Source organism: Tauraco erythrolophus, chromosome 14 (assembly GCF_009769465.1).
Source record: "Tauraco erythrolophus isolate bTauEry1 chromosome 14, bTauEry1.pri, whole genome shotgun sequence".
NCBI classification, from domain to species: domain Eukaryota; kingdom Metazoa; phylum Chordata; class Aves; order Musophagiformes; family Musophagidae; genus Tauraco; species Tauraco erythrolophus.
This window is the reverse complement of record NC_141478.1, coordinates 17,117,388-17,131,118: the sequence shown is the minus strand read 5'-3', so window position 1 is coordinate 17,131,118 and position 13,731 is coordinate 17,117,388. Positions and strand designations below refer to the sequence as shown.

At 39.4% G+C, this 13,731-nt stretch overlaps 1 protein-coding gene across 8 annotated transcripts in view; it reads right to left on the bottom strand.

The window, feature by feature from the left end:
* Nucleotides 1-11,779: 11,779 nt before the first annotated feature.
* Nucleotides 11,780-13,731, bottom strand: part of TJP1 (tight junction protein 1) — a 199,049-nt gene continuing 197,097 nt past the window's right edge. For all 8 annotated transcript variants that reach the window (XM_086619995.1, XM_086619996.1, XM_086619997.1 and 5 more), the window contains one exon: nt 11,780-12,661. In XM_086619995.1, coding sequence (XP_086476121.1) covers nt 12,567-12,661 — 95 coding nt within the window. In that variant the 3' untranslated portion in view covers nt 11,780-12,566. The remainder of the gene's footprint in view (nt 12,662-13,731) is intronic.

Genomic DNA, 13,731 nt, shown 5'->3' with positions numbered 1-13,731 from the left:
AAGCACAATGACTTCCAAGGCAGAGAGAGGTATCTGCAGCCTTATCCAGCTGAAACAATTCACTAGACAGCAGAGCACTACTACTGCTGCAAATACCAGATCACTTCTAGTATTCAGATTTTTAATACCTCTTGACATTGGACACAAAATACAAGTGAGTTAATTCACCAGCTAAAGACAGACAAATACTGTGTAAATAAGAAAAGCTGTACAGCCTTACTGTGTGCAGAGTGAAATTTCAAAGTATTACATGGTAAGGTGACATTACAGGATAAGTGCACCACCAGCAACATCAACACTACACTGTGGCAACTTTGCAGCCATTTAACTACGGAAGCCTCACTGACCATAAAAAATTTAGTTAGATGAGAGCGATGAACAGCTACAAGGACTTTTTGTTCAATTGACAGCAAAAATGTGTAACCCACTAATGGATTTTGAGCTTGAACTAGCTGTATGTTTATTTGCTTCCAATCTTCTTCCATAAACAGTGTGACAGCAGGCCAGGGGAGGAGTAACAGCAACTGAGCTACATTCTTAACCAATTTTTAAGCCATGCTGGCGTCTTACAGAAGGAGCGAGCCTCTATGAAGTACAGTATTTTTGTGACCACACTTCTTCGGATGCAATCAGGTTCTCCCCAAGTTAGCAGGCCATAGTAGTCCATAGATTAAAACTCACTCACAGAGACTCTTAAATTAGGCATCAGCTTCACTGAGGCTAGCATGAACGCCATGCTATCTGGTCACAAGAATCATAGGATGGCAGTTTGGAAGGGATCTCCAGAGGTCACCTTGTACAACCCCCTCTGCTCAAGCAGAGCCAACCTACAGCCAGTTGACCACAACCACATCCAACTGGCTTCTCAATACCTCCAAGGATGGAGAGTCCACAGCCTCCCTGGGAAACCTCTGAGTAAAGAAGCGTTTCATGATGTTCAGAGGGAACCTCCTGCATTTCATTTTGTGCCCAGTGCCTCCCTTGTTGTGCCACTTGGAGCAAGGCTCTTTTCAGCAGTGCCATCTTCTTTGCACCCTCCCTTCTGGTAGTTTGTTTTTATATATAGCATTTTATATATACATATATATATATACACAAAAAAAATAAAAGGTTTCCCTCAAGCTTTCTCTTCTCCAGGCTAAACAGCTTCAGCTCTCTCAGCCTTTCCTGACAGCAGAGATGCTCCAGTCCCTCACCATCTTTGTACCCTTGTCCGGACTCTCCCCAATATGTCCATGTCTCTTTCATACTGAGGAGCCCAGACCCAGACACAGTCCTCCAGGTGTGGCCTCACCAGTGCCAAGCAGAGCAGAAGGATCCTGTCTTTGATCAGCTAGCAGTAATGCAGCCCAGAAAACCATTACGGCTGCCTTTGCGGCAAGGGCACACTGCTAGCTCATCTTCCTCTCAGTGAATCAGAAGTGTTTCCTGCTGAGACCTTCAGAAGACGGTCTGATGGCAACATACAGCATAGCAGGAAGGTTTTCTTGTGCCATACCAAAGTACAAAACGTGAAGAAAAGCAAATAATTTCATCAGGCCTGATGGACACAGCCACGTACCCGCAGTGCAACTTTTTCTTACCACGGTAATTTTCCCTCTGTTAGTGCTGAGGAAAACATCATTTATACATTAGAATCACAAGCAATGTGCACTAGAAAAAAATTATTTTGTAGATTAAAGGTATGTATTGTGCCTCTTATTACTGGGATTGAAAATTAAGTTTCGCTTCTGCGCTTCACTCAATTAGCTGTGCATTTAGCTACACCACAGATGAGCAGCATTACTCTTCCAGAAGAGTTATGACTGTACAAGATATGCTGTTGCTCTACCTCACTTATTTTCTAAAGACACATAGAGTTAAAATTCTTATAAGATTTAGAAGGTTCTCAAAGTATTTCTATTGTGGAATTATTGTTTTCTTCTACTTCATTACCTTTACTTACATGTAAAGTGATTTGCATAAAAAACCATCTCCACAAATTAGAAGTTTTACTAGGAAGACTGACCTTGTATATGTTCATTATTTATCAAGACATACAGAATGAAAAAAATGACTTAAGACATCTTCTTTTGAGTCTCTCTTTCTGCTTATTCACTGGTCACAATATGGTTGTTCTTAATCCAAACTAAACAAACCAACAAAACTATATAGACAACACCGTGCCCATAAACACAGAGGAATAAAATTCTGTAATTCTGCACATACCATGAGCAAATACTGTTATCCATAGTTATATTTATCCTTACATAACTCTGTACCAGAACCTCAGCATCCTTTTCCAAGTATTTTTAGAACTTAATATTCACTAAGAATAAAATGATGCACAGATGGATCCCTGAATTTTGTTGCCTCACTAAACACTTTAAATATCTGTTCATTCTAGTCAAGAGCAGAAACATTTTGGAAGGCTAATTTTTGTTTAACAGAAAGAAAGCGATTTCTTCCTCAGCTGTGATTGCTACAAGAAACATTACCTGATCTCGTCACCCAAGATTAGTACATTTTGACACAAAACTAGTTACTAGAGATAAGTAAATCTTTGATCTTCTTGGATTAAAGCATGCTTTCTTCAGAAAAAGAACATTAAGTTTTTTTAAAATTATGTGTAGACTTTCTCAACGCCTATGAAGCTACATGAAGGTATTTACAGAACATTTGAGATTTAACTTCTATTTTGTTAATAGAAAAAATTATCTATATTTCAAATCACTATTTCTTAAGACAATTTAAAAAATGAGGAGTTAAAGAGTTTAATAAAGAATCATCCATTAAAATGTTGAAGTCTCAAACGCTGAAAGGCCTTTAATGACAACTTTATTTTCTTAACTCCGTATTAATAACTAACTACCCAACAATCAATTTTGTAACTGATGTTCCAGGTAGCTGATATTACATTCAAACTAATCCTCTAAAATGCTTATATTTGATCACAGCTCTACAGTGGAGACCCTACAAAGCACATCTTTATTTCTGTAGAACAAAACAATAGTCCAGAACACAGTCCCGTGGCAAAAACGTCAAAGGTCATCTCCTTCAGGAAAAACAATTTTGCAAAACAAAAAAATCCTTCTATTTTAGAATTTGATCCAGATTAAACCACTTAGGCTATAAAAAACCCCGATTTTTGGAGATAGCAAAAAACCCCCTAGCAGTACAGTTTACATAGGAAATTACTCTGTACTATACTGAATTTTTTCCTAAGGGTTGTTTCCAATTTCATTCAGAAGAGATAACAGTTCATGCAAAGAGAACATGAAAAATGAATTAGCTGCAGACTACAAAAGTCTATAAAAGTTCATATCTCTCACTGGGTAAGTTACATTAGAGTATCCTTCAGGCATTTCCTCCATTAGTTTAACAGTCCATAAACAAAACCCACAGTCCTGGATAAGTGACGAAGGTGGAAAACGCTGTGCCAAAGCAGAGTGAGATGGCACAAATGCAACTCAGCTCAGTGAATTTTAGATTCCTATCCCACTGTCTCTTCCTTTGCTTCCATAGCTGACTAAATAAGAACATCTGTTTGTAACCACAAAAACAGCCTTCAAGTAACCACTGTTTTCTGAAAGAGGCAGCAAGTATAACAAAAATTTAGCCAACCCCTTTTGCGTAAGGATAAAGGACCATTTCTGTCAGTGCAACTGTCTTTTACAACTACACTGAACATGGACAACCTTCAGCTGTGGAAGCAGCTCTGGGCTTCCTATTGCCACACAACAGACGGCCAAGCTGAGCTTTTCATGACTGAATTAATAATACAAATATCTTCCTCTCAAGCACCTTTTGTAAAAACGTGCTTGTTGAGAAACTATGATGCTAGTTTTTAATCACAGCTAAGAAATCTGAAGTTCTGTATTTGTGTCATATTTCTTATGAAAGAGAAAAGCAGTTATCTGGAGTTCAGTGCTCTGAAGCATGAATTTGTGTCCGTGTCTGTGCAGACATGAGCTTTAGGAGCTCAGATCCCTGCAGAAGTGCCGAGTGGTGCACACGCGGGTGCAGGTGCACTCTATGCACACAGCACCCAGCACAACTGGCACACAGTTGTGCACAGTTATCATTACACGTAAGTCTCAGGCTGGGCTGCTCAGTGCTTGACGTCAGCCCTCTAACAGATTCCTGAAGCTCAGCGAAGGCAAACACGGGCAGGATCGCTGCATTCCAAGAACGGCCATATAATTTTGAAAACATCAGTTACGCAACGCACTGTTTATCAGTAAATTTGAATAATTCCTACACACTGCTACAGCCTGAGGTGCAAACCCCCGGAGATGGAACCGATCAGGACGCAGAGGACATTTCGGGAGCCCCCTCCGGAGCGCGGTACCGGCCCCGGCCCTGCGGCGCTCGGCCGGCGCGGAACGGGCGCGGGGCGCCCCCTGGCGGCGCCGCGCTGTGCTCACAGGCGCCCGCCCCTCGCGGCTCCCGCCGCCGCAGCCGGAGAGCAGCCAGGAACGCCGACCCGGAGCAGCCGGATACAGCGCAGGGGTGGCGAGAGGCTGCCGGAAGTCAAGCAGGATTTTGTAATAACCGATTTGTGTTACGTAAGCACCGCACAGCAGTTCTGCGGGAGAGCGCTCGTTGCGCGGGAGGAGCCTTTGCCTGACAAATTGCTGATCTGAATTTCTCAATTGTAATTGAAATATTTTTAAATATCTATTCATTCTTTCATGGCAAGAAAAAACAAACCTCTTACTTTAAAAAGTGTTTTTGTTCCAAAGACAGGTGATCACCTTTGTTTTTCCTCTTTACCAAGAGCAGCCCAAGTACACACGATACGTGTGCATGGCATGATGAAAACAAACCTCAAGACCATATGGCAAAACTACTCCTACGCAAATCCCGCAGAAGATCAAAGCTTACCAACTTCTGTTGCAGAAATGCGTTCTGACCATCCTGGACTGTCCAATGGATCCCATGGGAGGTGAACACGACTTATGTATGGAAACACACCTCCAATGCTATCACGGTGGTGGCAGGTGCGTGTGTGTACATGCACAAACCCAGACTTACAGGAAACACTAGATAGGCAGATTGGCTTCCTAAATTCTACATCTGAAGGTAAATTCCAGTAAGCTTCACTTATTACATTCAGATCCATTTTCTATTTCCTTCAAGGGTTTCAGAGCAGTCCTTTTTCTCTTAAAAGAGGATTGAAATGGAGCACCAACACACAAACAAGAACTTAACACTCCTCTATTTCCATTTGTGTCACGTTTTGACCTAAACCCAATACCATGCAGGTATTTCTGCACGGGAGCCTGGTGTCCGTAGATGGGCTTCGTCACTAGAGAAGTCAGAGCTAGTTGCTTCATATTTTTCATATTAAAATAAAGAGGATCACACCTAGAAAGCAGGAGTGGCACTTAATTGCTTTAAAATTGTTAAGTGTTTTGAAATCTACACACGTAAAGCAGTACAAAGTATCTTGGCCTCACAACCCACAATCTTCCACTGCTATACTTTTAAGCTACAGCCTACAGACCAGAGTAGCAAGGTCACTGGTGAACTTGTTACTATCCAATCAGAACAAAGTAAAACCAGAAAACTTGTCAAAGTTATGAGTATGTCAGAGCAGTGCTCAGTATACGTTTAAATAAAAGGTAATAAGGAAGTGTGAAGTCATACCTCTGTGCTTGCTCATCACCTATTCTCATGCTGCAGAAAGGCCAAGTCCAAGCTCCTTGCTCATAAACTGACGATAGTCTCCCTCACATTCACTGGGAACTAGAAATTTTTACATCCTGTACAGAAATTTATCAAAGAAATACACGATCAGGGAGTTTTGTTAGTGGTGGCAGGTTTTTTGGGGGGTGGGTTGGGGGTGTTGTTAAACAGAACTCTAAAGCAGTCAGCTGTATTTATGGGCTCTCAGGAAACTCCTGCTTTGTGATAATTTTCAGGTTATTTTGAGAAAAGCTGCTCTCCTCACTTACTGGCATGGTTTAAAATTGGGCAGCTGTTACTATCACAGGCCACAACTCCACGGCATCTATGCCCATTAAACAATGGAACTTGCATTTACACACCACCAAACCAGAAAACAAAAGTTTCTAGTCTTGAACACAAAAAAAACCCCACAGGCATCTTCACCAGCAGAGTAGCACGTAAGGATGTGGGACTACGAAGACCATATTGGTTAAGTAAGCTTTTTTGTTTGGGAGAGACTGACATAGCTGCATAGATAGTACTGCAATATTACTGTCTGAATTACCTTTTCAAGACTGCCTAGAACAGTGACGATGTCAATTACTTAAAAAAAAAGGAAAGCCTATATATAAAATAGAACTCAAAAGACACATAAGCCTGCTCTCATCACTCCTGCATTCTCAGTAGACATCTGAAGTGCTATAAATAACTTCAGTGTATTGCTGGTAGAAGTAAAAAAAAAAAAAAAAAAAAAAAAAAAAAAAAGAGGTATGGATACTGGCAGCACCAGCAGAACTGCCAGTGATATTCAAGGGAAAAAGGCTGCAACTCTTTCTTCCAGCACAAGCTCTGACTGTTCTACAGGGGCAGCAGGTTATCATTTACATAGCTGATTTCATAGCATTATATACCATATAGCAAGGTTTGCATCTGTATACATCTTGTGCCTTTCCACAGCTTTTAAGCCAAGACGAACCGAAAACAGTTAATACAAACCTTAAAATTAAGGCAACTACTTCCTGGTCACTAAGTTGGCTTCCCTGATGTACTACCTTACCAACACGCTACTTCAGTAATCAAATATGTAAATTCCTTTATCACCAATTTAATTAATTTTACCTTACCTTCTTATTCTGCAATGTGATGAACTTGAAATATTTGGTCATTAATTAAGTAAAGACAAAAGTAATTACAATTAGGAAGGAAATCACTGCAGCCAGCTTCACTGTTACATCATCCATACTGGAAGACCACTATCAAGCTCTGCATCATGAATGCTCCTTCTAGCAAAGAAGTTTCTTCTCATCTTCTTTCTGCAAAGAATAATTTTTAGTGCCAGGTTTCTGCTCTGGCAACATTACCTTAAAATCATTTCAGTCTTTGGCAAGGCTTCTAAATGTATGTAGATTCACTTTTAAATGCATGCCATTAAGCATCACCATTGGTAGTCCAACGCCAAGACAGAAAAGCCCCCATCCAAACTGAATGCCCGATCTCATTTTCCTTGCGTTCTATAGCTTTTTTTCTCACTTACGTCTTCCCCCAAATTTTAAGCTCTAAAGTTGGAAGGAAGAAGGGTAGAAGTGGGTCAGAATTTTTCTAGGAAAACATTTCTTCTTTTAATATAATTTAGAAACTTCATACATTAACCAGCATGTTTTATACCTGCACTCATCTTAACAGGCTGTAATTTATATATAGCGTTTTCACAGCCTATCACATCTGCTGTGCTCAGCAACTTGTATAGAACGGACAAGTGCTGCAGAATCCTCTAAAGACAAGGTACATTAGCTGAATATTTAAATAATGGGTTTTCATTCAATTATTTTTAAAGAAAATTTAATGCACACTGAATATCCAAGAAAAAAAAGATAGTAGAGTAGTCATTACATAGAGTACAGTTTATTTCCTTAGGAGTCTATGTTTTCAGTTGTCTACCCAATTGCTACTAAGTCAATGAAAAGGACCCTCAAAACGTGGCAACAGCTAGCATTAGGGTAACAAGTAGAGAATTGCAGGTTTCTCTAGTGGGAGTGAATTGCTGCAACAGACACGTTATGCACATGCAGAGGTATATGGTGTTTAAGAGAACTTATTTTCAGGTCTTATGCAAGTTTTTCAAGTCTATTCAAATAACATGAGTAAAGCTAATGAGATCCCACCAGTTTGTGTATCTGCTCAACTCTGCTCTCCCCAGCCTTTACTTATCACAAGAGCTCCTGCCTGCCATCAAATCCTTACACTATCTTCAGAGTAGAAACAATGCTCAACGAATTTTGTCATGCAGAGCAAGTAACAGACTCCCGAATATAGAGAATTGTGGCAGCATTAATGTCTTACAGAAACCATTAAACCTCAGAGACTCTCCCCACTACTCACAGTTCTTTTATTTCAGTTGCCCCCAGGTGAGCTGAAGTGCCATCCCTCATGTCTGTCATCCACCTGACTGCCCCCTTCCCCCCACCCCCAATAAAAACTCAGAACAGACAGACAGGAGATCAGGTCAGAAACACAAGAAAACACCACCAAATAGAGCAAGCTGTTGCAGACAATGAAAACACATGACACTCCTGGTTTGATAATGGTCTACAGTGCTACCGAACACTGGCATTTACAATCCAAAACCAGATGAAGCTACTGGAGGTTCTGAAGTACTCCTGACCTAAAGTTCTTCACAGACAGAAAGCCACAATGCAAAAAAAACAAAAAAACCTAAGATGTACACAGAAAACCCAGTATGGATCCCTAACCACAAGCAAAGCACCTAACTTCCTTATATGAAAGTGTAACATCTTTTGCCACTTTCATGAGAGACACAGAATGGATGATCTGGAGAGGTCCAATTATGTAACACAAATCATAGTTATTTCCCTTGTCAGCAATCAGCAATAGTGACAGACACCAAACCTGCCTTACTGGAAGCCTCTCCAGACCGAGGGAACAGTGGGACATTTTGTATTTGTCTCCTCTTCCTCTGTCACTTTAGTCAATGCCAGAGAGGAGAGGGACAGGCAGTTAGTGCTGCATAATAAACTTCAATGGGAAACTTCATACACATTGTCACAGGGCAGATTAGAGCAATTTCAGAATCAGCATTAGTGAATTAAAAGCTGACAAAAATACTGACAAAAGTTAGCCTAAAACGTGTTCTCGTCATTCTAAGCAGAAGTTACGCTTTTTGCTCTCTTCCCCAAGTTCACACAGTGGCAGTTCTAGTCACGCAGCACCACGTGAAACAAAGTGTTTCTCTTTCTTCACTTTTGGCCACCTTTATTACTCCTGCGGTAACAAAGCAGGACAATTGCACTTGTAGATGCAGAGGTTCCATTTTGGACCTGTTCTCTGCATCTTACACAGTAAGGACTGTTACTGCTTGAAGTCACTGACAGACAGTTGTCTGTGCTAAAACTCTGTTTCAGAGCCATTTGAAATCACAAAATCATAGAACAGTTTGGGTTGGAAGGGACCTTCAAGATCATCTTTCCAATTTCCCTGCTATGGGAAGGGACACGTTCCACTAGAGCAGGGTGCTCAAACCCTCACCCAACCTGGCCTTGAACACTTCCAGGGATGAGGTATCCACAACTTCTCTAGGCAACCCATTCCAGTGCCTCACCACCCTCAGAGCAAAGTATTTCTTCCTTCTATCTATTCTAAATCTCCCCTCTTTCGGTTTAAAGCCATTGCCCCTTGTCCTGTCACTACAGGCCCTTGTAAAAAATATCCCTCACCTTTCCTGTAGGCCCCCTTTAAGTACCAGAAGGCTGCTGGAAGGTCTCCCTGGAGCCTTCTCTTCTCCAGGCTGAACAGCCCCAACTCTCTCAGCCTGTCTGATCTTTGGTTGCCCAGAGAAGCAGGGGGGTCAGAATCAGATGATCTTCAAGGTCCTGTCCAACTCAAACCAGTCTATGATTCTTGAAAATGTTTCAAGGTTTAATTAAGGTAACTAGGATAGCATCATTGCTTCCACCAAAACATCCTTTAACCTTTGTCAAAACTGGGTTTCGAGCCAAATTCAGTGACAGTATAATTACTTTTTTACATAATTTTACATAATTTACTGTTCCCACCGTTGAAGCCACTAATTTAGAAGTGAGCGCATGACTTGAGATTTACATTATTAAAACTTCTGTACTATTTGCATCGCTGAGAAATACCAAGAATTGGGAGACACAGTTTTTGAAGTTCATGTTAAACAGCAAATACAGAACTACAGTAAATTAAAATATTAACAGTAAATAGAGAACTACAGTAAATGAAAATATTACATGTAAACTTATTTTCTGCAGAGGCTAGCCTATATAAAATATGTAAGGAATGTAATCTTCTGCAAGGGTAAGGATTTAAAAAACACCGGTATTTTGAAGTAAGAAAATACGTTATTTTAGCACAGTTATTCTCAATGGCCATGTTTTAACCTCAAAGCACTGGGATTTAACAACAAGGAAAACATGCACATGGTTCAATTTATCCACTTTGATAAACATTCCTACAGGTAGACAGCAAAAGACAATTCCATTGACAGGCTGCTTAGTAGTAGAGAACTACCACCTTTTTCAACAGCATCAGCTTTCTCATTTCGTTTATGAAATGACGGCAGAGCAAAATCTGTCACTTTTTTTTCCATTTTGATAGAAAGACATGGCCCTAAACTCTTTCAAAGAACAGCAGAAATATTATCTGGATCATTACAGTAAAAGCAACTCAGGACAGTTTTACCTTGCAGCATCCTAGACTCAGGATCTCCATGACACAAACACCACCACTGCAAACAGTTCATGCATTAGAATTTTCTCCAAGATGCTCTGCATGTCATTTTGACAGTTTTTCTTTGCTATTCCAGTTTTCTGCCTGCTCTTAGAGTTGAGATAAGCCATCAGGAGCAGCACTAGTAGTAAACACACCTTCTAGGGCAAGTCATGCCTGAGAAGCAAACTAACTGGTCAGTAAAAGTACAAAAAGGAAACATCAGGGTTATGCATTGTTTCTCAGCATTATTTAAAAATAACTTCTAGAATTTATTTTCTCATAGAATAATATTAGCTTACTAGTTAGCCACTGAGTACTTCAAATGGGCCTGATAAAGGGATTCTGTAGGAGCACCTTTAACATTTTAAAACTAGACTATGTGTAAATCCACATGCTAGAACACTACCAAGCTATTTGGAAAAGTAGGTATAGTCAGTAAACTAGCACCAACATTCAACATTCAAGGCACAAGTCTACCACTCCAACTTGTATTGAGCATTTCCAATGGATCCACACTGAAGTTCATTTCAGAAGCCCTGCTGTAGACCACTCCAACTGACTCAACAAAAAAGCTCCACTTCATTTATGTACAGCAGAATCCAGTTGTCTACTTACACAGAAAAAAAAAATCAGAATTTATTTTGTCATGTTCACATAAATGCATTTCAGAAACAATAAGGTACTAGAATCTTTTATTATTTTAAAACAGTTTTATTCTGTATATTTAGAACGTGTAATTTTAATAACTGCAGAGAAAAAAAAATCAGCCACACCTGAATAGCTAATAACTCATTAACAGAATGCAGTGGTATATTATCTAAACAGTAGTAGTGCCATTGTGCCGTAATAAATTGTCTATTAGTAAAAAAATACATTTCAGGGCACATAGTACAGCATCCTTATGACAAATTACAGTAGGGATACTTTTCAAGAATTTAATCAAAGTAGAGAATTCCGAGTTATATTCTTTAAATGCAGCACTTAAAAAGGTAACAACTTTGTGCATTTTTAAAAAATGTCCTTGTTCATCTACTGTAGAAATGCTGCTTTATTGCTGCAGATGTCAAAGTTCAAGGCTCAAAAGGTATGAGAATACAAAGATATCCTTAAGAAACTTTGTTTGTTTTTATATATATTTATATATATAAAAAGGTAAAGCTTATAAAAGTTAATTTACAAACCAAGAACAAAAGTGGTATGCACGCATTATATACAAGCGGTCTATAACATCTATAAATTTTCAAATGCATAGCAGAAAACATACCATCATTTTCTTCTGGTTCTCTTCTGGCTGATGAACACAAACAATACTTGTTCTCTAAACCAAACTTGCAAGTTTTTTGTTGTTGCTTCCCCCCCCCGCCCTCTCTTTCCCCAGTCTCTCATGATATATTATCTAGGTAAGCACAAAAGCCATACAAACTTAATACAGAGAACTATGAGAACTAAGACTATTAAAAACATGAGGGTAAGGCATCCCTGCTGGTTAATAGGTCTGTAATAATGTGGTTAATTTACAAATCCACAGAGGCAACTGAACCATAGTCATCCCACATGCTTTTCTCCCTCCCCCCTGTTCTCATGACAATGTTTCCATATACAGTAAGTAGACGTGTTTGCATTAGCCTCCTAGCAGAGGAAGTACATCTAAACTGTGCTACCCCAAGTTGATTGCCATTTCATTGGACATGTACACCAAAAGTCATTTAAAAACTAGAGACCGAAATGTAGTCTTGTGAGTTACAAACACACAGTAGTAAAAATGCAGGCCAAATTCTGTGTTTTCGCCAGTGGAGTATGAACCAAATTCAGTTCCTCTGAATGCAATTCCATTGGTACTTTCAGATTTCAAACAATGAAATACTTGTGTCCTTAAAAAAAAATAAACAAAACAAAAAACCACAAAAGAACAACCAACAAACCAAAGCATACAAGAACCTGCAAAAGCCCTACCTTGTTCCCACTGTACACTCCCTGCTAGTGGCATGTATTGTGACCATGGTTCAAAGAGTGTACTTGCTAAACCACTGTTAGTTAAAGCAAGATGCTTAAACACTAAGATCCATTATCACTTATAGAACAGTTAATACTTGATAGAGTGGTTCAGTTTATATGTAAGGTCCATCTCAGTTTCACATTATTTACTCAGTCAGCTAACTTAATATTTAGAAGTGGTCAATTAGGACTGAGACACAGTTTGCTCCAACAAGATAGTTTGGATCCCCGGGAAGAGACTTGTTCTGCCAGGTTTTGGGGTCACCTGTGGGAGGAAAACACAATGCTGGTGTTTAGTATCCGCTGACAAACAGTGTACATCTTGAAACAACCAAGCTTTTGGACAGGAGCTTTTAAGTTCTGATTCAACACCTGTTTATCTTAAAAAAATCTGCAGTTTGTATGTTATTAATAAAAACTTAACTCTTTATTTTCATATAATGTAGGATAGATCAGTTATTCAAAACAGATGCTGTGGCACTCAGGAATTGTTAAATATAAACCATTCTATTCTACAGCACCAACATAGTGCTTTCCATTTGAGAAGTGTCAACAGTGAATCAGTTATTCACTGGCTCTTTCCTAAATTGCCAGAAAAAAATAAGACATTTTAAAAGCTAATCTGGGTATGATGTATTTGAGGTTTCTTGGAACAGTTCCAAACACAGATGAGTCAAATCAGAAGCTATGTTGTAACTAAACACTATGAAACACTGGTAATTTTATTTTCTGTTATGAAAATTATTGTAGGCAGGATTGTAGTCCTTTTGCAGTTACATCCAGGACACTTGTTTAAAAGCCTGAAATACTGACATTCTGAAACGGATTCTAGTCAACTGATGCATACTTAAAAATCTTTACAACAGATCTTATCTACTTATGGTCAAAGATCCTTTGTAACATTCTGTTACAAGGGAAAGTCATCAGCTGCCATCTCACCAAACAAAGGTTACATTCAGCTGCACAATCAACTGTCTCTTTCAACTGGAGAAAGTATTCTTCATTTACCCACCTAAAACCACTAGTAAATGTTGCCACTATATACAAAGTGTCACCATCCACTACAGCAGACAGTGAAAAATTATCTGGAAGGCTTAAGAGAACTTCAGTGCAATGACATTAAATAGCTTGGCCAAAATAGATCTGCCTTGAGAAACGTGCAACAAGTCACAAAGACTGCAACACCTGAGACCTCTGTATTATATGAGACCGATGGAAATTCCACGTAATTTTCTTCAAGAACTCATGAAAACAAAATGAGGTACACAATGCACTGAGTGATGGCAACATCTGATGTAGGGACAGAGAACAGAAGTGGCCTGTGTATAGTTAGAG